The 27118-nt window shown below is 36.7% G+C and overlaps 1 protein-coding gene across 1 annotated transcript in view; it reads left to right on the top strand.

Moving 5' to 3' along the window:
• CCDC162P overlaps positions 1-27118 on the top strand; it is a 214336-nt gene that overhangs the window by 130624 nt on the left and 56594 nt on the right. The window contains exons 29-31 of the mRNA XM_031964438.1: positions 4174-4291; positions 7260-7425; positions 15323-15461. Of these exons, the coding sequence (XP_031820298.1) occupies positions 4174-4291; positions 7260-7425; positions 15323-15461 (423 nt within the window). The remainder of the gene's footprint in view (positions 1-4173; positions 4292-7259; positions 7426-15322; positions 15462-27118) is intronic.

Genomic DNA, 27118 nt, shown 5'->3' with positions numbered 1-27118 from the left:
GAGAGGGGAAGGGGAAGAGATGTTGGTAGTGGTGGAATGAGAGTAATGAGACTAGAAAGATAACTTAAGTGATTGCTTTTAAAAATTGTTTAAAATTGCTTAGAAGCTAAAAAAAAGGTGTTTGTATTTGACCCTAGCGAACCACTGGAGTTGATTAAATAGTAGAGTGACATGATCAGATCTCCACTTAAGAGAAATCATATTGGCAATAATAACTCCCCAGAAAGAAAACTTTCCTTTTTTCATAATGAGTCTAAGATCTTAAATAACCCAGTCTGCAAAGAATCATTTATCTATTATAGAGTATTGACCTTTGGGTATCATTAGCTGTAGGCCATTTCTGATACAAAGGAGTTGTGAATTATTCTAACCTTTAAAAGGCTGACATGTAGAACTGATAACTTCTACCTAACTTCCTCAAGCTGCCTTCATTGTACAATTCCTGGCTATTATAGGGACTATACCTCATGTGGAATGGAGGGGATGTGTGATAGGGACTAAAGTGGATCCCTCTGTCCCCTCCTGCTTCCAGTAACTCCATTAACTCCTTGTACTTTGTGGGACAGTATAGAAGGAGCTCCCAACACAGAGACCCACCTCCATCCATCTTGTGGGAAAAGCAACTCTAGGAATCTGACAGTCATATAACTAATTTCAAAAAGCAGCTGCATGGATGCCTCAGCGGAGCCTAGATTGCTCTCTCAGGTTCCCCCAGCGCTATGGATATTTAGTAAATTGTGAAATCTGCTGCCAAAATTCTTGGCTGCTTGACTGGGCAGCAGGCGTCACAGCTGGCCTTTCCAAAGTAGACAAAAAAATCCAGAATGAGGTTGGGGGAAAAAGATGTAAACTAAATTGGCAAAAAAAGCAAATGGTACCACTTGGAACTATGTCCTCTGTACAGGGAGCATTTGTGCTTCTCATTCCTGACATTAACCAGAAGCTTATTTCATCCACTGTTTAGAAAAGTTAGGAGAGTACAGATGTCATTCTCTCATCCTGTAGTCTGGCTGTAGTCAGATATTTGTTCTTCCAAAGGGATATATTTCCGCTTTTTTGGACATTCAGTTTATTTCTCTTGGGTTCTATCCATGTTATAGTTGAACCCAACAAACAAAGAACTCATCACTAGCCTGAGAACAAAACTAGATGAAACTAGCTTATATCTGCTGTAGGATAGGAATAATGGGATTCTGTGACAACTAAGAAGAGAAACTGAAAACTCCATAGAATGTCAAAGTTGAGAATTACTTTATGAAATCTCTAGCAAAATGGAGGCTGTTCAGAAGTTGTCCTATTTCCAGAGCTTCCTAGATGTGAACAAAGAGGAAACATGATTGGGTTGGCATTTAGGGACATTCAGGAGGCTGATAGTCATACATATTATTAATACTATATTAATTATTAACAGTATTATAAAATCTTATATTGTCTACAAATAACCAGTGGTGTTATTAATCAACAAATATTGTTATTGATTAATGACATCATTGATATGTTAATGCTTGAATAAACTAGTATACAACTAGCTATTAAGTGCAGTACATGGTCCTTGCTGGTATGAAATGAAATGAAAGCTGACCCAGCCTGTTCCACGAAAAGCTAATGTGCAGGCGTTAAAAATAAAAGAGAAGTGAATGTCATAGGGCTCCCCAGTATCACTCACTTCTGCTAAATAAACTTCCAATATGACTTCTGGATAAACTTGTTTGCTTCCCAGAGTAGCCACACCCTAGATGTAGGAAGGTCTTGGATCAGTTTCTTATAGTGTTGTTCTCTCCTTCTGGTCAGACTTCCTCATCTTAGTAATACAGAGGTGTCCGATATAATGAGAGACTTACTGACAGAATTGTCTTTCCTCCTGGGTGATGGGAATAGGAGGTTTAGTAACAAAGATTCCTGTATTTGGAACAAACCTGTTTCCCTGCATCTCTTTGTGCAAGGGGAAAAGGGGAAGGTGTTTGAATGGCAGAGCTTCTAAATTTCACTGAACAACACATCTTTATTGATTTTTTTAAATTCTTATTCTTCCCAATATATCCCTTCCTTCCATAACATCAAGAAAACAATATAACAACAATAAGGACAGCAATAATAATTACAACAGAGAGAGCTTTAAGTCTTTCACAACAGTTACAGATATCTTGTTTTATCCTTTCAAAAACTTTGAGCAGTAGGTACTAGTATTATCCCCATTTTATAAATAAAGCAAATGGAGCAGACAAAGGTTAAGGACTTGATTAGGGTTTGGCCAGCTAGTAAGTGTCATAAAGGTGAAATTCAAATATGGGGCTGCAATTTAGCTACCTTTTATTAAATGCGACTCTGTCTTGGACCCTACTGCCTAATGGCCAATTATGTTCTATTTCCCTCTTATCTCCAGGTACTTTTATCTCTGGTACCTTTAAGGGAGGTTAGGAAGGGAAGGGTATCTGAAGGCCAAAATGGTGTTACATAAAGAATTTTTTAAAAAAATTCTGCAGAATCAGCCAATATATTTAAAAAGTCTGACAATGTATGTTATGTACTATAACTATAGACCCCACCCTTGCAAGAAAGGGGATGGAGGTACCTCCTTATATTGCTTTTGGAGCCAAGGTTCATCTTTGTAATTTTACATCATTCAGTTTGGATTGTTTTAGTCTTGTTGTTTCCATATATATATCAATGCAATATATTATTTTCCTGACTCAGATTTTTGTTTTTCTGACTTAGATTACTTGGTTAATTCCACTTCTAATAATAATAATCGAGAGTAAGCACTTTAAACATTATTTTGAACAGTATCATATAAAATTATGATACTGTTCAAAATAATGTTTAAAGTGCTTAGACTTGATTATTATTATTAGAAGTAGAATTAACCAAGTAATCTAAGGGCTCAACATTTCATATAACTTAATGAGCTCCATGAATTGGTTCTTTGAAGGACTGCCTTGAATCCACTGAAATGTGATTCTAATGGAAACTCTATGGCTCCTTTTGCTGAAGGTTTTTTAGCTCCTTGGAGCTGAAAGGTCGGTGTGCTTCATTCAGGCTCTGTGCTATTTCCAACATTGCTGGAGTTATAAATCTAAATGGATCTTCTACCAATTAGCAGGCAGTTAAGTTATTTATAACTTTGGGGAATGTGGGAGAATGGCCAGTGGAAATCTCCTATCTTACTTTGGAGTGTAAGAGAAAGGCAGCAAAATGGTTAAGTGAAAGGCTGTGACTAAACCTACTACTACCACTGTTCCTCCTCCTCCTCTTCCTCTTCCTCCTCCTCCTCCTCCTCCTCTTCCTCCTCCTCCTCTTCCTACTGCTACTGCTACTACTATTACTACTACCACTACTACTACTGATACTGCTATACCTTCCTAGCACTTCAAAACTGCAAGAAATGCAATAAACACAATAATCATTAAGAGTTTAAAACACAAACACCACATACAGAAGACAGAGTTTGAGCAGATAAAAAAAAGTTCAAGTGTTGATATAACTATGGAGGGCCAATTAAAATAAAAAACAGATGAGTAGGAAGATAGACTAAGACCCAGTGATTTGTGTCTGCTCTGGAAGAGGAACAAAAACCATGAGGAACAGATTGAGCCTGGACTTTTCCAGAAAACCTAAAATAGCATTAAAGTAAAATAAAATTAAAAGTATTATGATAATATTTGATAGAGGGGAAAAGTGAACTTGGTAATCAGGACCATGACTCTTAATGGAGTAAACACACTCATAAAAACAGAAAAGTTTGGAGAGAAAAATAAGAAAGCAGAATGCATTAGAAAGTAAAAACCAAACAAGAAATACAAGTAAAAAAAGATTTATATTGTTTTAACATTAAAAAGTAGAGCTAAATTTATTATAATATACCTGAATCCAAAAAGTAAGAGCAAAAATTATAATAATAGTAAAAATAGATATGGTCAAAAGAAATTTTGAGACCTAATAGGGCCAATATATTGGGGCCTAGTAAGTAAGTAGCCTTATGTCCAAATCTAATGCTTTTTCTTTCAGATTATGAATAGTTTTATACTTGTCTTACAAAGTTGTGAGGAAAGCACCTTGTAAAACTTAACAGACTATAGAATATTTAGTTGTGATCATAATTATTCAACTGTAAAATACTTTTATTGTTTAAATAGTCAATGCTTTAAAAACTGAGATTTTCCTCTAACATCACAGGAATTTTCAGCCCAGGCCACAATGCTTGTTGTCTTCTGATGGAAAAACTTTCCTCAATTTATGGTACATACCCCATCACCTGGAGGTACTGATCATGTTCAAAACTCTGCCAGAAAAGGTTTGTATTTTCTAAAAAGACTGCAAAAAACAATTTATTTTTATCTTACTTTACAGTGTACCAGTCCTAGAAAATAGACTATATTCCTCAATTATATCAAATTCTGATTTTCTACAAGTATCCAGGGTGCCCAATGGTTACTTTCCCCTAACTAGCATTCTCTCACAGATTCCAAATATTATTTGTTTGCTTTGTTTTTCTCATGTCTTGTTATTTCTCTGGATTTTTTTTTGCTCTTTCCAAAAGCAAAGAATTAATGTTCTCTTCTCAGGCTTCCAACATTCTTCAGTAATCCTTGGTTTTCTACCAAAAGTCTTTTTTTTTTAAAGAAAAGAAACTCAAACCCCACCCTTGAGTCCCAGAGGATACATATATCTGGGACTACATACATAAGTCAACTGTGTACTACTTTGGCATGGTTGATCCATGACTTTAAGAAACTGTCATTGAATGTCTATAAAAGGATGGATGCAGATACAGAGGTACTGAGTAGTGCTGGATCATAGATAGGCCAGCATCTCACACTCATAATGTGCAACATGAAACTAATTGTCTCCATTTAAAATTTCTTCATCCCCCCCAAGTGCTATTATTCCCCCTCCCAAACTACCTTGTATTTCATTATGTTGTATTTATATTCTCTTTATATTTATCCTGCATATTCTTATATTGTACTTGTTGTCTCCCTTATTAGAATGTGGGGGCCTTGAGAGTAGAGATTATTTTATTTTTATTGTATCAGTATTTCTAGCATCTAGCACAATATCTGAAACATAGTATGTGTCTGAAAAATGCTTATTAGTTGATTTTTCCTCCTATCCTCCCTTTCCCTATAATTCCCAATTTCCACTGATGAAATCAGCATCCCTCCAATTACACAGAATCACTCTTCTGTTAACATGTTCTCCCTTGTACCCCACATCCAGTCAAATACTATGTCAGCTCTGCTTTCAAAATATCTTTCCTATTTGACTTCTCCTTTCTTCTATGACTTCTATTCTCCAAGTTCAAACTCTTAGTGCCTGTTACCTGCACTATTTTATTAATCTCCTAACTGTCCTCCCTGCCTCTCCTCTCTTTCCTATCCAGTTCATCCTTACCACAAGATGCTTAAGTAATATCCCTAATCTAAACAACTCTGATCATGTAAAAAAACAATCCCCACAATGTTCAGTAGTTTCCCATTGCCTACTGAATAAAGTAGAGGCAGCTGATGGTACAGTAGACAGAGCACTAGACTTGGAGTTCAAATACAGCCTTAAATCTTTACTAGCTAGGCAAATCACTTAGCTGCTTCAGTTTCTTCATCTGTAAAATGGGGATAATAATAGCATTTACCTCACAAGATTGTTATGAAGATCAAATGAAATAATATTTGTAAAGCGCTTGGTAGATAGTAGGTGTTATATAAATATTTATTCTCTTTCCTTCCTTCCTTATCCTGAAAGCCATGTTTCACAATCTGGTTCCGGTTTCCTTTCTAGCATTTTTTTTAAAAAACAGCACTGTTATCCCTATTCTCTAAGTTCCAGTCAGAAATGTGCTTTGTTCTCATTCTCCCCCCTCTCATCTTAATACTTCTGCTCACAAGGTTTTCCACTCCTGGAAGGAACTCCCTCCCACCAGTGCTGTAGACTGAAATCTTTTCCTCTACTCATTCACTGGTTTTTAAGTAAATTTATCTGGCTTAAGACCATTGGGAGCCATAAGCGAATAAAAATGTGCTTGAGGATCTACATATTTGTTTGAATTTTACACAGTTAATATTTTCCCAATGAAATCTTCATTGACTCACCCTTATCCTCATCCCATCCCCACCTTCCATTTGAATTGATTTCTACTTTATCATATTTCTCATAGCACTTTGTCTGGACCTCTCTTTTGTAATCCTATATCACAGTTATTTGTATTAATATTTCTTACTCCATTACTTCCTCTCTTCTTACTCCATTAGATTGTAAACTTCTTGAGAATGATGTCTGTGTCATAGTTGACTTTGTGTCCCTGTTACCTAGCTCAGTGCCTTGTACCTGGTAGGAACTTTTGTCATCATTTACATAATTTATGTAAATATGTACTTTTCAAAACTTACTTCAGAATGTTTTTGTCCTCCCCGCTAAATAAAGTCTATTTGACTTAGCTGTGTTTATTGGAAACATAATAATATTATATGTTATAATACTATAATTAGTTGTTCTTCACTTAAATAAAAATATTAACTAACCAGTATTTAGTAGTTATTTATTATGTAAGTACCTATAGGAATATTTAAAACTAAGTCACCTTATGCCTTGACTATGCTGAGTTTGTGCAAACCTAGGTCCCCACTGTGAAATATTAATGGTGTAAAATTCAAACACATGGACCCTCAAGAACATTTTTATTAGCTCATGGCTCCCAGATAATTTTACCTAAATACCACTAATTGAATAGCCTTGACAGTAGACACACTAAACATCATTGATACTCTGAAGGATCAATCAGTCAACAAGCAGTTTAGTAAGATGCAATAAATATAAAAAGAAAGAATGAAACTATTCCAGCTCTCAAGGACTTTGTCTTCAAATGACAGACTCATGACTTTATTGATGATAAATGATTTCATTGATGTGTATGCTATCTCCAAATGATGATAATAATGGTAGGTAATATTTATATAATGCTTACCGTGTGCCAGGAACTGTACTAAGTATAAACATATACATATATATATACATAAAACCATTTCCACTCAACCAGCCCACTTCTTTTCCAGTGATCCATAATCCTAATTCATTAACTGGGCATTTTTCCCCACAGATATTACCCAATAAATACCGTGATCAATATTTAACTCTGTGTTTTTAGGGAATATATAATTGCTCTTATTAACACACAATAGCTTAGGCTTTTTTATTATTACTTAGTTTTTTGCATTTGATGTGAAGCCTTCCTAAAACGTTTTTCCATATATTGGTCTTTCTTTTAGGATGCCTTTAGGGCCCTTAAGCTCACTCTGAAGATTATAGCTCCCCTGCATGACATTGTTGCCTATCTCTTCAGCTTTGCTAAACTTGGAAATGGCAAGGAATATTTTGATTTACCTCTAAGTCCCATACCTCTAAAAGCTGACTGGGGAGGAATTGAAGGCATTGGTAAGTGATAAACTTGTCATCTTTAATTTTATTTTTTAAGCATGCTTATGATTTCAATGGTATATGGAACGCCTAATGAGGAAATTCTTCTATTAGGGTCGCTTGGCATCCTTTCTGCAAATTATAATGTTAGAGAAAATTTACAGGGAATACTAAGAGGTTATATAACTTTAATCTTTAATTTTATTTTTTAAGCATGCTTATGATTTCAATGGTATATGGAACGCCTAATGAGGAAATTCTTCTATTAGGGTCGCTTGGCACCCTTTCTGCAAATTATAATGTTAGAGAAAATTTACAGGGAATACTAAGAGGTTATATAACTTGCTAAGGATCACAAAGCAAGCACACATCAGTAGCTGATGTGTACTTCACATCAGATTCAAATCTTCCTGACCCTGACCAATTCTCTATCTACCACACCATACTCATTGTTATGAGCATCTCATTGTTATAAATATTTTGGAAATACTGACTGAAATTCTTAATAGTGAGAGAACCAGAGAAAAAATTGACATAGGCATGGTAATGGCCACTGAACCATCTGCCTTCTAGTTTCATAGAGGATTTTTTTACAAAATCAATTCAATAACCCTCATTAAATAGTTCTCTGTCTTACTAACTTTGTAGAATTTTATAATGGGAAGACGTTTGCCTCTAGAGTTAGAGGTGCAGAGTATAATTTCTGCTTCTGAAACTCTGTAATTTTGGGTCTCTCCACACACCTCAGTTTCCTCACCTGTAAAAAGGAGAATTTTGACCAGGTAGCTTCTGAGGTCCTTCACAGCTCTATATTTTTGATCTTGTTTTATAGTTTCTAGAAAATACAGCAAGATTGTGAGACGTAAATGCATTTACTCTCACTATAAAGAAGGTTACAGCAGGTCTTGTCTTAGTTTAAACTTATCAAGAATTACTTTTTAAGAAAGCAAGCTGGGGGACATGATTCTATGCTGGAAATTCAGACTGACCTATAAAGGACAGAGAATAAAAGTTTTTTTTTGGCTTGTTTGTTGTTTTTAAATTTTATTTGGTTCTTAGGGTATTTGTTTTTGCTAATAATTAAATTAATTATAAAATGAAATTACTTTTTGTTTTCAACATTCTGCCAGGGATTCTCCTTATAATTCACTCCTGCCAAAACCATTCTTTGATCTACTGGCAATTTCTGTGACATCTCAGAACTTTCCCAAACTATCACCCCTGCTTACTCTATCTGAAGTGCCCTTTATTCCCTTCTCAATCTTGACCCATTAGTTAACTAGTTTAACTCTTTTATGGTTGTTGTTCAGTTGTTTACAGTCATATTACCCCCATTTGGGATTTTCTTGGCAAAAATACTAAAATGGTTTGCCATTTCCTTCTCCAATTCATTTGACAAAGGAGAAAGCCGAGGCAAACAAACTAGGTGATTTGCCCAGGGTCACACAACTAGTAAGTGTCTGAGATCAGATTTGAACTCGGGAAGATGAGTCTTTCTGACGCCTGGCTGGCTGGTAGCACCACCTGGTTGTCCATTGAACTCCACTCTATCCTTTATTCTCAAATCCCCTACTCCCTTGTCCTATTAATACTCATAGTTTATGAAACCCCAACAATGTATTACTCCTACTATCTTCCTCCTCCTCCACTTCAGAACTGAAGGAAGTCGTGGAACAATAGTGCCTGAGTCTACTACAAATTTATGATGTCTAATTGCACTTGGGCCCTGGAAGCAGTAAGGCAATCCTTGCACTATTTACAAATTGATTTTCTCTCTCACTCTACACAATAGTTGTTCCATCTTTCTCTTTTCTCCGTAGCCTCTTACAAGTTTCTGCCAATCCTATCACCTAAAATCCTTGCCTGAACACTTTGCTAAAATACATTGAAGTCAGTCAATGAGAGCTTTCTCATTCTCTCATAATCCTTCATTATCATTTCCTTCTTTTCTCTAGTGACTGCTGAATAATGCTTCTCCTTGCCAAAACCAAGCCCTCTATATGTAATCGTGATCTTCTCCCCATTCATCTTTGCCAGCAGATTTACCTCCTCTATCATCCTTTCTCATTCCTCTTCCTCTCTCCTTTCCTTCCTTTCCTCTTTCTCTCTCCCCCTCAATCTTGACTCTTTTTTTATCTACTGATTCTGTCTTTGCTGCTTACAAACATGCCCAAGAATCCCCAAGGAAAAAAAAAGCAACCTCCACTAAATTCCACCATCTCTGCTAACTAATCTTTTCATGTAGATACATTGACTTGATCGTTGTCCAATATTTAATATATTTTACCATATAGCAACCAGAGAATTAAAAGAAATAGAATTGGAGTTGGAGGAATGGGATGGCTCAGAGGAAATGAGAGAGTGTTTAAATTGATGTAATGGTCAATTTAAATATATTTTCTTTCTATTCCCCTCTGGCTAGAGATTCATGAAATCTGTGTTTATGGAAGAACTATGAGTTGGCTGCAGAATACAGATCTTATATTCTGCTAGCTTAGCATTGTGGGGAGTCATAAATGGGAGTACAGATGTGGGAAAGAGGCAAGAGCATGAATGTATGTGGAGGAGGAGGAGATGTCTTGTATGTGGAGGAGGCATTGGTAATGACAGGAAGCTATGTACATTTAAGAGACAGAACAGGAGGAAGGTAGTAGAGAGTCAAAAACTTAAAAAACTATTTATAATCTTAAGTTGCAACACATACACACACACAAAAAAAACAAAAGTCAAGGTGCATTTAGATCCTTTCCTCTTGATTAATTCTGTAATTTGATTTCTGTTTGCCACTAAAACTCATAAATAATAAATGAAAAATCAAGATTTGAACTCAGATTCTCTGAATCATGTCTTTCAATTGAACTACACTGTGGAAGCCAAAGTAAGATACACTCTGACACTGACAGGGCTTTTCCTATTATATCACACAGCTATTGAAAATAAAAATATCATCTATATGATTTCAAATAGCTCAGAGGTTGATTTTTTAAAAAGAGTTGTATGTACATATGTATGTACGAACAGACATCAGTGCTTGTTCACCTTAAGTGAGGGGCTGAGACCAGCAGCAATATGCTGGTAATACTGCAGGTAATTTAAGGGAAAAGTATTAGAGGGAGATCTAGGCTTGCTACAGAAAATTGATAATGGAAATCTAGATTAAGTCTGAAGGCAACCAATTATATCTTTCATCCTTACTTTCTCTGGGATGGGACTGAACAGGACAAATATGTAACAAAATATGTAACAAATATGTAACCCAAAACCCAAGGTAGACTATACTAATAGCCAAATGACTAGTAATGATAGTAATGCTGTAGAGATTTGGGAGAGGGATAATTTTACATTTTCTTAAGCCCAGACAATCAATAAAACAATAAAGCAAACTCTGATGTGAAGTGTTTATTGATTTCTGAGGTATATATGGTCACATTAACCATCAGCTTGCATGTCAGTTTGACCTGCCTCCAAAACACCCTTCCATAGGAATGGCTGAGTCCAGCTCCCTCATTTTACAAATGAGACCTAGGGAAGTTAGATTTGCTTAAGGCCATTTACCATGGCCTAGAAAGTATCAGAAATGGGATGCTGACATCAGAACCTCTGACTAGAACCAAGTGCCCTTTCCCCTGGACCTCGGGCCTCCCTGCTAATACTCATGGGCAATTACTCTGAGCACCCTTCTGATTCTCCTTGACACACCCCGACAAAAATACCCAAGGACCCCATCTAGCAATACATACCAGCCTGTGATCACCAGTCAAGGAAATGCCTTGAAGCTCTTTTAGAGCCTAAAGGATAATTAACAGTTATAGGCAGATGTAAACCGTGCTCAGCTTCCTTGTTTAGCTCTTTACTGTCCTAACCGGACAGTATTCTGGATCTCTAAATAAGGCCTGAGAAGACAGCTAGAACTGAGGTAAATGGAGAAGGAGAGAGCAAACTTCAGGGAAAATGATGAGTAGAGTAAGCTGAAGTGGAGGATTCATGTGGAAGTGTAAAGGGGAATGAGTTTGGGGGTAGTGTGAAGGCCAATCAACCAGTTTATGTATTTCTCCTACTTTGTATGCCCATATTTAGAAATCATAAGGGAGAGTGAAGGGAGGCATAAACTGAGAAATGTAGGTGATATAAAAACAAAATTAAAATATACTTTTAAAAACAAGAAACTATTACAATGCTGAAAGCATTGGATTTGCAATTAGAAGGACATGTCTTGGGGCAGGTAGGTGGATAGAGCACAGGTCCTGGCATCTGGAGGACCTCTGCCTTAGACACTAGTCATATGACCCTGGACAGGTCACTTAAGATTGCCCCTCTCACCCCTCCATCCCCCCCATACACAAAACACTAGAGATGTTCAAAAATGTACATCATAAACTTTATGGGCTTAGTTTTCCTGAAAACTGACAGAGAATGAATGAATGAAGCCCAAAATGTCAAATTGCAAGATAAATCAAATAAAAAATTAAAAAAAAAAGATATTGACTCCACTTCTAGACTGGTATAGGAGGAAAGAAATAATAGCATATCAAGATTTTAATATACCTTTTATTCCTTAAGATGGGAAAGTAGCAATATCAGTCTATATGTAAATTTTTATGCCTCCTTTAATCAACTTCAGAGCTATTTGAAGTCAAAGAAATTGAATTTTCTATCTTTCAGTATAACAGAAAGAATATTTACATTGGAAGTTAAAAGATCTGAGTCCAAGACTAGAATCTACTATTGACAATTTAGGTGATGACTATAGGCAAGTTACTCAATCTCTCTAAGTCTCAGTTTTCTCATTGGTAAAATGAGTTTAAAATCTGTGCCTATTTCATAGGGTTGTGAAGACCAAATTAAGAAATATAAATGAAACTACTCTGTCACTTATAAAGTTCTATGCAAATATATGGTATTGTAATCACAATTAATGACGTTTTTAAAATGTGTGTATTTCAGTTTAGAGATTCCACCTATGTTACCAAAGTAAATTCTTCAACCTGATATTCAAGTGACTTTTGTCTTGTAGCTACAACCTACCTTGCCCAGCATCACTTCATATTTTACACGTGTTCCATGTTTTAACTATTTTAGAAAGTTAGTTGTCTACTGAACTTGGCATTCTATGTCCTGCCTCCATGAAGCCATCTCTGCTTCTCAGAATTAATTATCTTCTTTCAAAGCTCCTTTCAAATAGTCAGTCAATAGGCGTTTATCTGACTATAGGTCAGGTATTGGGCAAGTGATCTGTTGGGGATGCAGAGACAAAAATGAAACAGTTCCCTACCTTCAAGGAACTTGCACTCCATGCCAGGTGCTACCTCGTCCTCTGAAGTCTTTCTGGTCTCCCTACCCTCTGCCCCAATCTTTGATTGTTACTATCTTCAGATTACCTTGTAATTTACTTATCCATCTACAAGGAGATCCCTGTATCTCCTCAGCATAACTTAAGCTATTTGAGGACTAGGATTCTTGCTTCTGTCTTTGTTTTTCCACAGTGCCTGGAACAAAGTTGGCATTTAATAAATGCTTGATGCTTAATTCAAAACAGTTCTTAGAAGATATGACAAACCCCTGCCATATTCTCTTCCTTCCTCCAAATCAGTAGCTTTATTTGAATTCCAGGTGCAATTTGGAATATGGAATTAGGCTCTAGATAGAAAGTGTATATGTGATATCCATTTATTTTTTTAAAAAATGATTTTATATAATATTTTCCCTCAATTTCATGTTTAAACAATTTAAAACATTTTCATTAAAGTTTTGAGTTCCAAATTCTATCTCTACCTACCTTCCTTCCCCCCTCCCTGAAACAGAAAGCAATCTGATATAGGATATACATGTGTAACATGATATCCATTTAAAGAAACCAGGAGTCTATTGTAAACTAAACCGCTAACATATCATGCTTATGATTTTGGAACACTACAAGAAAATGAAGCATACAGTGTGTTGGCTGCATATGTGAAGATATGCTTTCTTTTACGGGCCTGCTTGATGAAAAAGATTTCTATCTCCCCCCACCCTCATTCATGTAGCTCAAATATCTTCTGTTTTGGTGGAAATATCTCTTAAGATCCAATGAGATCATAGAGTCATGAAAAGGTTAAGAATGTGGCCAAATTATTTTGAGTCTCTCGAAAAACCATTGTTTTCCAGTGATGAAGAAGAAGGAATCATATTCATATTAAGTTTTGGCTACTGATTTTACCTGAATCAAAATGGTGCACTGATGGAATACTGCATTCATGTTTAGTACTTGTGCCAAATGTAGGGAAGGCCGTTGACAGCCCAAGGTTTGACATCCTACCCATTTATGATTGCCCCTTGGTCCTAAAGCAGAAATATTGCTGTTCTGACTACAGGAAGCCTAGAATGGAGGCCAGGATGATGCCTGGGAAAGAATAAGCCATTATTGAAGGAGAGGGCACTACAGACTCCACTTGATGATTTGTTTCCAAATTCCTCTTCCTGTTCCAAGAAACAAGATTTAGAAGACTTTAATCTTCCTTTTAGTTAGCTGATGCAAATGTTGAGCATTGCCATGATTTTGTTCCAGCTTCAAAATGTGCCTCAGCCACTGGTTTCCTCAACATTCCTCCAACTCTCTCCTGACCACGCAGATACAGTTTCTTTCTTATTTTCTTCTTCCACAGCTTTTACATGCTCTGCTTATTCTCTCCACTCTCCAGAGCAGATACAGACACACCTTACTCCCATTATTTTTTTCTCAAACCTAGAGTGAATGGGGAGCCTTCATGAGAATATCAAATTGACACTAAAGCAAGAGTTTAAAACTCTTTTTTGTACCATGGTAAAGATTGGTAAAATCTATGGACCCCTTTTTAAAATATTTTTTTTTAAATTCATAATTGAAGGAAATGCTAAATTTTAGTTAGAGGCCAGTTAAATCTAGCAGCTAGAGTATTGACAAATTGGGTCTCTTTTGCAATGGTGCCTTATTATAGTCAGTTTGTCATCCAGAAAGAGAAACAATGATAGCTTGCTGTTCAATTTTCAGATACTCTTTTGAACTTTGCTCTCCTGGGCTGTCTTTTTTCTTTGGCCTTTGAGGATAGATCAAGAAATTTGAATGTCCAGGACTGGAAAATGAGTGCTAGCTCTTAAGGCTGCTTCTGATCTGAATGTTCTTATTGGTATTACCCCCTGAGAAAGCAGCAAATTCACTAGGAGTAATCAGTTTAAAGTCCTCAGAAACTTTAAGAAAGGAGGTCTGTAACCAACCAATTCTTTAGGTTTCTTTTCTTCTCCTAAGCTCAGGGCTGGAGCCTCATAAATCTTCCAGTTGTAATTTTCTCTTTACAGCTTGTTCCTGTTGTAGCATAAAGGGAAGCAAGTTTCTATCTTACAGGGGGTGGAAGGAAGGAAAAGAGAGAACAAGGTCTGGCTTCTGGAACACACAGTTTTGCTGGCCTGACACAAAATGTGATTAATGCAAGTTTGGGGTATTTTTTTTTTTTGGTTTTTGGATTTTTTTGTTTATAAAACAGTTTAGGTAGGAGGAGGGCAATTGAGAGAATTAAAAGAGAGAGAGAGAGAGAGAGAGAGAGAGAGAGAGAGAAAAGATGAGAAATTAGTCCCGAGAAGAGGGGCAAGATCATAGCAACCAGGTCAATCCACAGATAGTTAAGTAGCATCATCAAAGAGTCTCTAGACTTGGAGTCCAAAGATTTGGGCTATAGCCCTTGACCCTATGGCTTACAAGCTCCATGACCTTGGGCAGGTTATCTTACCTTCCTAACCTGTTTTTCCTTCTTCTATAAAATGGGCAGGACAATATTTATACATTAAAATGTGGCTTTGAAGAAAGAATGGGGGGGGAGGAGCAATATTAAAGCATGAAGTTCTAGGGGTCCATGAAGCACTAGCTATACATGTGAGTCTTGTTTGTGTGTTGTGGTCTTTCCAGGGGCTGAACTTAAAGATGTGCAGAGAATGATTGACAGCCTTCAGAACCCCCAGGATCCTAACCAAGTGGCCCAGTCACTCATGATCCGAAGAGAAGTTATGTTTCTACAGTTTGATGCAGCCATGAGACACCTTATCCGGTAAGTGCTGTGAGTGCTGTTCTGGTGAATTCTGCTTCTGGAAAGATCCTTGCTGAGTGACCATCCAGGAAGGACCCCTCCTGGCAAGATTGGGAAAGAATGACTTTAAAGTAAATGTCTTTAAAGCAGATTGACCTCCCCCCCAAAAAAATTTCCTCTGCCAAATAGTTTCTCCTACAAGAACTGTCTCTGGTTTCTCCTCTCCTATGATAAGAATTATTCTTTCCTTATTTGTTGCAGGAGAAATAATTTCATCTGCCTTCTCTATCTACCCTGGTAGTCCCTTTTTTCCCCCAGTGGTGAGTTCTTCCAGGAACTTCCATTTTGAGCAAGGGCCCAGGCTGGCCATCCTTCCCTTTGGCACAAATGTTTCTATGCCTACCCAGTATCAACTTCCCTCCTTCTAGTCCTTTTTATGTGTTGTCTTCTACCATTAGAATGTGGATGTCTGTTTTTTTAGTTTGGGGGGGTTTTCCTTGTAGTTTTCCTCCAGTGCTTACCATAGTAACTGGCACATAATCAGCTCTTAATAAATGCTGTTGACTTTTTGGTTTGAGCTGTCTGGCGAAGGGATTTGAAATCATACTCTGTGAAGCAGATGAAGGAACTGAGAGTATTTATGCTGAAAAAGAGAAGCTGGAAACAGAGGATTACATACCTCCTATTTTCAAGTATTTGAAAGACTGTCAAGTAGAAAAAGGATTAGACTTCATCTTCTCAACATCAGAGGGCAAAACAATGATCATTGGGTCACTCTCTGACCTAGAAGGATAAGGAGAGGGGAACATTGGCAGGAAGGTTGGGGAAAGTGGGGAGGAGGGAGGGTTCCCATTGGCATTTGCTCTACCAGGTTCCCCATCCATAGATGGATTGTGGGAGGCCAAAGTAGGCCCCACAAAGGAGGCCTGCATGGTTTCAAATGCCATTTCTGATATATGTACTGCTTGAAAAGATTATGAATTTCTGATAAATTCTTCTTCCAGCTTTCTCTTACTTTTTCTTTACACCTTCAAAAAGGACAGTTGTATTCCCAAAAACAGCTGAATATGCTGTTCAAAATTTTTTCTTAATGTAAATGAAAGAGACTTTTGCCTATGTAGGCACCAGACAAATAAAGCAATTTGCTTACAACTTCATGAATATTGTATATGACTACTGTAATCATGGCCTTAAAGAGAAAATTTTACTTAATTACAACTCACTAAGTTTCAGCGTCAGCCAGAATTAGTGTGGGAAGGCTGAGGGGGAGGAAAAGAGGAAAGGGTTGTGCCTGTGGATTTCTGCTTATCTTCAGGTTGCTGGAATAACCATTTCCCTTGGATTAACCACAGTGTGAATTCCCATCCAAGCCAAGCTCTGTGAGTGAAGCATTCTTAAATTTAGCTTAAAATTGCACCAAGTGCCAATCTAGGATTCCACAACAAGAATGGAAAGAATGGAAAAAAACAAATTAATTGTTGTTTTACTGTATTTTCATTCTTGGCAGAGATCAGATCTGTGAACTTAGAATATCAATTAAATCCCATGAGTGGATTGTTACAAATCAGAAAGAAGGATATTTTGAAAGCAAGATAGAAAAGACAATTTTTTTAAAAAAGTAGATAATTATCATCTTTTAATTGAAAAAAAAAGTAGTTTAGTCAAGTGGTTCAAGATGATAAGAGAAGCACTATATAGTACAGTGGAAAGAACACTGGGGGCAGAGGATCTGAATTAAAATGTCTCTCTGATACTTGCTATCTTTGTAACATTGGACAAATCAGTTGATCTTCCTGAGCCTCAATTTCCTATTTGTTCAAGAAAAAGTAGATTTGAACTAGATGATACCTCAGGGTTAGAGCTCTTACTTGTTTCCTACTTAAGCATCTCCCCAAGATTTGGCTCAGTTGCTTCCAGACAGGAAAGGGATAATTATAATAATTAATAGACAACAGTAATAATACTAGTAGCCTTTATATAAAGCATACTGTGCTAAGCACTTTACAAATATCATCTCATTTGATAATCTTTACCTTAGGAAGTAGGTGCTGTTTTTATCCTCTCTTTATGATTGAAGAAATCGAGGTAAGTATGAGGTAAGATGATTTGTCCAAAGTCATGATGCAAGGGATGTAGACACCAGATAATGGCAGGCAGCAAAAATTGAGGTTCAGTCATGTGATAAATTCCTAATGGCCATTCTCTTTGGCAAAAAATCTATTTAGGGAAGAGGTTGCAGACAGAATGAAGGAATTCAAGGACTGTATGAAATAGAGTGGAAGGAGCTTATGAAAGACAAGTTCCTCAGTGGAACTCACAGTTGCCCAGTAGAAAGGGAACACCCCATGAGTTTGGGGCATGTCCTTAGCTGGCAAGCTAAATCTTGCAAGGGACTGAGCGCCCTCAAAGAGTTAGCTATAAGGAAAAGTGAGGTTGGGAAGTAGAGTGGAGTTAGAAGAGAAACACATGGCATGGGGGGAACATGGCAGACTGACCTAAAGGAAGGCAGCAGCTATGGGATGGCCCATAAAGTAGACTTTGTAGGGAAAATTTAACCTCAGAAACATGACTGGGATTTCTGACAGGGCATGGCAAGGTGAGACTGCTCCAGATCCCTACAGAGGGTGGGTCTCAGGGGTCTGACATAATTTGGATTTCAGACAGGACCACCTCCCTAGAGGGTGAGACCAGGAAGCTAAACTGATCTCTGTCAGAGGCTTCTGCCTGCCTGCCTCAAGGATCAATTCTTTAGTGTCCAAAACACCATTCAGGATCTCATCAGTCACACAACTAGTGTCTAAAGTAAGATTGGAATTTAGGTGTCATTGAGTTCAGGTCCATTGTGCAGCCTTTTCCTTCCTATTGCTAAACACACACACACATACACACACACACACACACACACACACACACACATACACACACACACACACTGACTTTTCATAGCCAGGATCTGTGATTGGAAGGTTGATCAGGTGAACACAAATATGCAGAAGTTCATACTTGGTTTCCCTCATGTGGGCCAAGCAATGTCCAAATAAAGGTTTCCTTTGGAATCTCAGGATTAATGGATGCTTATCCCCCACTCAACCTCAGTTTCCTTTCATTTGAATACTTCTAGTAAAGCCTTTCTGAGCTGACTATTCTTGGATCCAACCTGAGCCAAGCCTTAGGCAAAAATTATAAGTCTTCATTGTACTCCACCTCAAAGTGACTTCACTGGATCCTCCTCCTCCCATTTCTCTATTTTTATTGATAATACCAACATTGAAAGAAATAGTAAGGCAGCCTGGCTAGTGTCCAGAATACAAGACCTTGAGTTAAGAAGATCTGACTTCAAATTTTGACTCTGATACTTACTAGTTCTCTGAACCTACATGCCTCTCTGAGCCCCATTTGTTTCATCCAAAAAAATAAGAGTATTGGACTATAACATAAATATTAAAAACTTGGCCTTTAGGTTGCATAAGATTAAAACATAATTAGAAAATATTTAACATAATAAAATAAAAATATAATCATAAATAACTGATGATGATAAACAATAAATAAAATGCAAAAAACATTAATATGTGATTTTCTAAGTCAATATGTAACTAGCAGGGATCCTCATGTATAGTTTAGAGACCTCCACTTCTATTTCAATGTGATCAAGGGACTAGAGAGACTTGAAAGTACCCTTTAGCTTTAAATCTATGATCCTATGATCTTCCCAATCAACTAGACTTGGAACTTCAAAGTTATATCTGACTCTTCTCTTCCTCACTCTTTTCCCTCTTCCCAAACAGCTCCTTTTTACTTCTCACTTTGAAAACTGTGAGTTTTCAAACTACTAGTTAGTTTGAACTAGTTGTTGGGACAGCTAGGTGGTGCAATGGGTAGAGCATTGGCCCTGAAGTCAGGAGGATCTGAGTTCAAGTCTGGCCTTAGACACTTAACATTTCCTACCTATGTGACCCTGAGCAAGTCACTTAACCCCAATTGCCTCAGCAAAGAAAAGAAAAGAGGAAGGAAGGGAGGAAAGGAAGAAGGGAAGAAGGAAGGGAGGAAAATTGTGATTGTTTCCTCACTGTACCATCCCCCATCCAGCCTCTTCTTTCTGCCTTCTATCTTTCACATATCCCAAATAATCCTACTGAAGCAAGAATATAATCCTGTCACTTTCCCGTTCAAAAACATTCAGTAGCTCCCTGTTTCATGTGAGAGAGCATGCAAACACCTCTGCCTGGAATTTCGGATTTTACAGACTAACCATGAAGTATTTCCTGATACTCCTCCCTCTCTCTTAGCCTCACTGAAATCCCATACCTTTTAGGTAAGGACAGGCCTACATTTATCCACATGGCTTTTACTAAATTTTATAATAAAGAATATAGTGTATCTACTCAACATTTTTTAAAATTGTATCATTTCATTCATTCTCACTTTCTGCTGCACTCATTATAGAGTATTAGACCTGGCATCAGGAAGACTTGAATCCAAGACTTCTTACTAGCTGTTCTACTTAGCTGTGTGATCTTATACAAGTCACTTAATTTCCCTGGGTCTGTTTCTTTCTTTCTTTTTTTAAAAATAACTTTTAAGTTTTTTGCAAACATGCAAAGATAGTTTTCAACATGCACCCCTGCAAAACCCTGAGTTTCCAGTTTTTCCTCCTTCCCTTCCCTCCACTCCCCTTCCCTAGACAGTTAGCAATTAAACATGTGCATATATATTTCCACATTTATCATGCTGCACAAGAAAAATTAGATCAAAAAGGGGAAAAATGAGAAAGAGAGGGAAAAAAAGAAAACAACAACAAAAAGGTGCAAGTATTATGTTGTGATCCACATTTGGGTCTGTTTCTTCATCTGAAAAAAAAAAATAAAGGAATTGGACTTGGTAGCCTTTAAGGTTCCTTCCAGCTCCAAATCTGTGACAATGATTCTTAATTCTATAATGCTGATCTGGTAAACTGCAAACTCTGCAAGCAGAAGCTGAGGCTTATTCATCCTTGTATTTTCTAACTCAGAGCATAATACTACTCACAGAGCAGCTGCTTAATAAACATGTTGAATTGGATTTTAATCAGAATTGTCTTTTCCTCCTCATCCTTTTAGGTCTTTAGCATTTTCAAAATGCTTATTATTTTCGATTTTTTCAATTTTTTCAAATTTTTTCAAAATTTTCAATTTTATTATTTTCAATTCAATTCAATTCACTTAACAAATATTTATTAAATAACTCCCGTGTGAAGGTCTATGTTAAAAACAGACAAAAACTAGCTCAATACAGACATAGATCTTCAGGTCAATTTAACTCAACAAAAATGAAACATTTTTGGTAGCTTCTCATACATTTGTTCTGTTTCCTTAGGAGTTTTATAAGGAAGTAGCAAAACTTTGCTTGGGTGTTTTTATTTGTTGACTGAATAAATGAATGGAGGTTACAACATATTTTCTTGAATATGCTGACCAACTTAGCAGTGATTGATGCAAAAATTCTTCCAGAACACTTTGTTGCCCAGTTCCTATTATTTTTAGACATATGTGTTATTCTGGGCCAGTAATAATAATAGCAATAGCAGCTAATGTTTATGTAGCACTTTTGGATTTATACAGTGCTTTGCACAGTTTCTCATTTGATTTTAACAGCCCTGTGAGATCTGTGGCATTACAAATAAGAAAATTGATACTGAGAGTATTCAAATGACTTATCTAGAGTCCAGTAAATGCTTTTAATTATGTCCATTCATGCAGGCTTGTCCCCCATAATGGGATTAGGGATTTCATGACCTCTCAAAGATTCTATGCTTCCCACATATATTATATTAATAAAATCTACCATGAGTCTAAAATTTCTACCATTCAAATCATTCATTTTAGTTAAAACCCTCTTTTAAAATGGAAAGGTATTTGACTGGGAAGTCTAATCTATTAAATCATTTGAACCCATTAATTGCCATTAGCAACGTGGCCTGTCCAAATAGGAAAGGATTATAAACTAGAAGGGACCTTCAAGTTTTTTTTCTTTATTCTCTAGTTAGTGGGAAATGAAGCCCAGTGAGGCAATCAGTGTGACTTAGTCAAGTGGCAAAGCTGGGTTGTCTGATTCCAAATTCACTTCTCTCCAGTGTATTCTACTTATTGCTATTTAGGAAAATGGACAACAAGCCGTGTGTGTACAAGATATAGGACTGATACATTTTGATAAAGGAGTAGATGTTAGTAAAGGTCAAAAATATATTTTTTTATTACGGGAAAGATAGACCTAAGAAAAATGTTGGCACGAAAGTAGGAAGGTAGGCAGCTGTAAGATAGCAGGAGTACTCGGCCCTTGGAAGAAGGGGAAGAGAATCTCAAAATTATAAGAAGGGAACCCTAAAAGGCAGAAATGGAGCAAGAAGAGAAATTTTTCCCTGTTTAATCATTTTAGGATTATCCTTGTCCACAAGAAAAGCTCAGCAGGAAGAAAAAAAAAGAACCAGGAAAAATAATCGCCCTTGAAGATTCCAGATTTTATCTGAATGCAGAAATAGGCACTACTTACCCTATGGAGGCCTTCAGTACAACCTAACAAAGTTCTCTAGATCAAGAAAGAAGATCTTTGTTAGGGGTTCTGAATGAGAACAGTGTGTTCCTCTCAAGTTGATATGGGGGGGGGGGGCAAATGAAAACAGGAATGGGAAGGAAATTGAATGTAAATAACAGGAAAATGGGCCCCATGAAGTCCATTTAACTTTTGATTATGTTCTACATAGATCACCCCTTGGAAATTATAGACTGTAGAATTTAGAGCTAGAATTTTAAGAAACTTGAGAGATTTATTTAGTCTGCCCTCTCCTTTTTCCGATGCAGACATTGAGTCCTTGGAAAATGAAGCAACTGTCACATAAAAAAGGGCTTAACTTGAACCATTGTCTTGTACCTTCCAATCCATTTTTCTTTCATTGGATCCAGTACTACTTCCTGAGGCAAGGTATATCCCTCTCTGGTCAGAAGCAGCCCACCATGATCTTAGCTCAGTGCTGCAGAGGGTGCAAAGCCCTGACCTGAAGCTGCAGAATGTAGGACATGGCTCTCTCCGCCCCACATCTATGGAAGATAATCATTCACTTCAATGCTTCCCTTAGGCTAAGCTGGAGTCATTCCCTTAATGAAGACTAAGGATGTGAGGAACACCAGAAAGCTGAGGTTAATCTATTGTGCCCAAGTGAAGAGTTCTCAGCCTGTGAGATAAATGCTCAAAGAATACCACACAATGGCCTTTCATCAGTCAGAACTATTGGAGGACACTGAAATAAATCTTCTTGGAATTATATCTGTCAAGATACCTTGCCTATGAGGGGGGAAAAGTTCTGAAAAGGAGGGAAAAGTTCTGAAAAGGATACTGATGAAAAAAGATGAAGAACTTTCTTTTTCTTTTTATAGGAGCTTAATTCAGAGATAGTACAGGGCTTGGAATCAGAAAAACCTGAGTTCAAATCTAGTCTCAGGCACTTACTAGTGTTTCCCTCAGTTTCCTCATCTTCAAGTTGGGGGTAATAATAGTCCCTACCTCCCAAAGTTGTTGTGAAGAGCAAATGAGATGATATTTGTAAAATCCTTGGCACAGTATTCAGCACATGGTAAATGTCCTGTAAATTTAATGTTATTATTAACTGTTACAAAACAAAGAAATTGGACTAAACAATATCTAAAGTCCCTTCAATTCTAAATTCTTTGATCCTGTAAATTAAGCTGCCTCAGTCTGAAGTAGAAAAAATGGTATTTAAGGGACAAAGTGAAGAATGGTAGAGAAAGGGTCTTGGAATCCAGAACACCTTTAGTTTCCAGTTTCCAGCTGTGGGACCCCAGACAAATCACTTTACCTAGCTGAGTCGGTTTGCATCCCTTATCAGTAAAATAGAGGTAGTGCTATTTCTTAATGTTCTTGTCTATGAGGATTAAGAGGGAGAAGAAAAATAGAACACTTTGTAAACTTTTAAAGTGCCATTCAAATGTCATTTTATTATAAAGTGGCTTATGATCAAGAAGTTTGAAAGCAACATTGAATCACTAGATCACTAGAGATAATTGGCTCCTTTTATGTCTTACCACCTCACAATTTTATTTCTTTATTTTAACATGAGAGACCAGTTCATTCATTAGGAAGATGATCACCCACATGAGTCAATAAACATTTATTAAGCACCTACTATGTGCTTAATACCTACTGTGTCAGTGGTCACTGTGTCACTGACACCTACTGTGTCAAACATTGTCCTAAACCAATAGGATTACCTTTAAAACCTGAAAAAATCACTTCTCTAATCACTTCTCTAAAGACCCATGCTAGTGTGAGTTGGGAGCATGAGTTCAGGGGGGATGCTATACCTATATACGTATATGTTGTCTCCCCGTTATATTATAAACTCCCTAAGGGCAGAAACTATTTTCACTTATTATTATTCCCAACTCAGCACAATGTCTGACATATAGTATACACTTAGTAAATGCTTACTAATTGCTTGTGCAATTTGGAAAATTCTAATACCATTCTGGCCTTTAGTTTGTGGTTGAAAAAACCTGGAGACCTAGTATTTGGCGAATTTCATTTTGAACACTCTCTTGGCAGGCAGATAGCTAGTACAAGCAACAAGTTCACCTTTAATTTCACAAGCAACTTTCAAATATTAAATATTTCCCCAGTTTTTGTTGCATGCAAGTTTTCTCCTCTGAGTCTACCTGAGCAGAAGACATCTAAATACTTTCCTAGTCCAGGAGGAAAAGTCCTTGGCTCTAGAGGCAGAGGACCCGGGTTCAAATTCTGCTTCTGATATTTACTGTCCCTATGATCTGGCGGAATCACATAACCTCCAAGAGCCTCAATTTCCTAATCTGTACAAGTGAGGGGGTTGGACTCAATGACTCTGGAGCATCTTTTCAACTCTAAATTTAGCATCTTATTGATTTACTCATATGTGATTCCAGTGTGGCTATTCCTTTCTCCAATGCAGAGTTTTAACTGTAGTGAGTTTTAACAAAGGTCTTTCTCTAAATCCTCCATAGAGGATCCCCTTCCTTTGAAGCTCTTCTGATTTTTTTTTTTTTTGATATTTCAAGAGTACAAGTCTGGCAAACTATCTCTTAACTCTCTCACTATATGATTATCCTATTTCATTTCCCCATTATATATATATATCCTCTGTAACTTACCATCTCTAGCACACGTCACCATCGGGAATGTGCTTCAACCTACTTATGCCCCTTCTGTTGTCCTTTGAGCTAAATGAAATTCTGAAAATCTCTGAGTTAGTATATGACTTCCAGATCTGGGAGAATAATGGTGTTAAGATGAAAAAAATAAAGATAGGTTTCTTGTGGCAGGGAATAGTTTGGAACAATCAAAAATATACAATATCCAAATGCACTCCATTCTGACCTCCATGATTTGATTATAGACCCAACTGATTTTTCATATAGTGTCTTTCAAAGACATATAAGGATATCCTAAGCCAGATCAAATTTTATAATTTTCAGTTTGAGCAATTTAAACCTCAGGAACTAGTAAATGCTACAAGTCATGGCCTGATTTGCCACTTTTTTGCTTGTCTAGACTTAAGAAAATGACAGAAAAGATGTTAGCAATGCAGATTAAACTTAAAATTGTGTCCTGTGTAGAGCAAGAGCAGTTTAAGGGAGTGTTATGTAACCGGTTTTTTAATGTAAATACTCAGTTGATGAGGAAACAGTTATTTCTATATTTGCTATTGCAAAAAAAAAAAAACTTGTCTGATTTTAACATGTATACATAAATAACACCTTGTTTAAGAAGAGTTTTAGTAGATTCCCTTTGCTTTGCTCAATCATATGGTACCTACAAGGTATTCCATTCTTTTGCAATCTTCACCTCTTTTGAGACATCTCAAAAATCAGTTTCTTCAGGGTTTTGTTATTGGGCTACAGCTCTGTGCATCTGTTTGAGGTCCAGGTGCTCTTTTCCATTTCCTCTTAAGTTCCAACTATGCTTTCTCCCAAAGTATATTAGCCATAGAGAAGGTAGAGTACAGTGGTTCCACTAATCATGACGGGTAAAAATAGATCTCAATGGTGCGAGGGATATTGTTGTAAAAAATTACCCAGGCATGGGTTCTGTCAATAAAATGTTATAATTATTTTTAAAAAATAGACCTCAATGAGAGTTTGGCACCATCAATTCATTTCAAGCTGTTGTTTTGGTTTCATCTAAAAATTCTCATGATAATCAGACTTCCCTAAATCCTATGCTAATCTCATGCTAAGCTCTCTAACAACTCTTTTTTTCTTTTTTAACCTAAAAACTCTGCTCACTGTTTTGTGAGGATATATCACTTTTATTTTTTCTACCATTGTATTTCATGATGTTTTGCAAATGGATTTATAATCTAACCTGGGATCCATCCTTGTCGGCCTTGTATCTCTGATTGGCAAGATTAAGCTTTTGCTAGAAGAAGCAGTTGCTTGATTTCCTCATTGTGATGGCTGTTTGTAACTTTACTAAGAAACACTGATAGATTTAACTTTTTTAAACTTTTTTTCCTATTTCCCATGTTTTGGACTTGACAGACTGTTTAAACAGGTTGGGATTAGGCTCTTAGGACTGTATCCAGTGTCTGCTTTTCATCTTTGTCCTTTCTACTAGTTCAGTATGTACACTGACCTTTGCTCCAGCCAGTCAATAATCTGACTACCCAGAGCTGATTCTGAAATGGCAGCTGTGCTTGTAATCAGTGATTTCCTTTATAAGAGTCAATTTCCTTCTTTTTTTTCTCTCATATTGTTAAATTCTCACCTTGTTCAATACCACCTGATGCCCTTCTTAAAGAAATTTTTCATGGTGTACGGAGGTAAAGCTTCTAAGGAGTTTTTGATTTCTTTTATTTTTTCATCCTGAATGTCATGTTTTCAAGATAATTTTTGTCATTTTCCTATGTGTTTACTTTTACACTGCAACCACTGAATGTCAGAGTATGTACTGACTTAGTTCAGATGATTTATTTACTTATCCTCTGCAATGGATGTTGGCATTGTAAACTTATCTTCATGTTGGCTTGCTTATGAGCATCATAATCAAGCAGAAACATATATCAAAATCAGCAAGTATGCATTAAGCATCTATGATGTACCAGTTAAACAGTCCCTACCCTCCAAAGAACTTATATTATTTGATAAATTATTATTACTATTTAATTTGTTATTTATATTGTTTTTAATTATACCTCGAAGTATTGTGAGTATTTTAAGACAAGATAACCAAATTTTCTTTCTTCTCATCAAGTTTTAAGAAGCAAAGCAAAACCATACTCAATGCAGTACTTAGTCCATCCCAGGGCTCTACCTTACATTTCCCACTAGACTCGGCCCTTTTCTGAACATAAATTCTACAGAATTGTTATCATCTCTGCCACTTTTCACTATTTTCAAGGCAGTATTTTTCATAATCTCCCACCATTCTCCTCAATAGAATTTTACAAATGAGTTTATTCTAAACTTCTGTTGCCCTTGACTTATATCTCTTTCTGCTTGGTACAAAGATGAAATGATAATTGGCCATGACATTTTGGGATTCCTTTGGCCAGAACTCCTGACTGAGGCAACTATTTTTATGTTGATTAAACTTCTACAAAATTTGGTTTTAAAAAAAAGGGTTCTTTTTTCTCTCCCTCCCCTATTTCTTAT

The sequence above is a fragment of the Sarcophilus harrisii genome, chromosome 4, assembly GCF_902635505.1.
Source record: "Sarcophilus harrisii chromosome 4, mSarHar1.11, whole genome shotgun sequence".
NCBI classification, from domain to species: Eukaryota; Metazoa; Chordata; class Mammalia; order Dasyuromorphia; family Dasyuridae; genus Sarcophilus; species Sarcophilus harrisii.
Note: the sequence above shows the minus strand (reverse complement) of the source record. Positions and strands in the feature narration are given on the sequence as shown.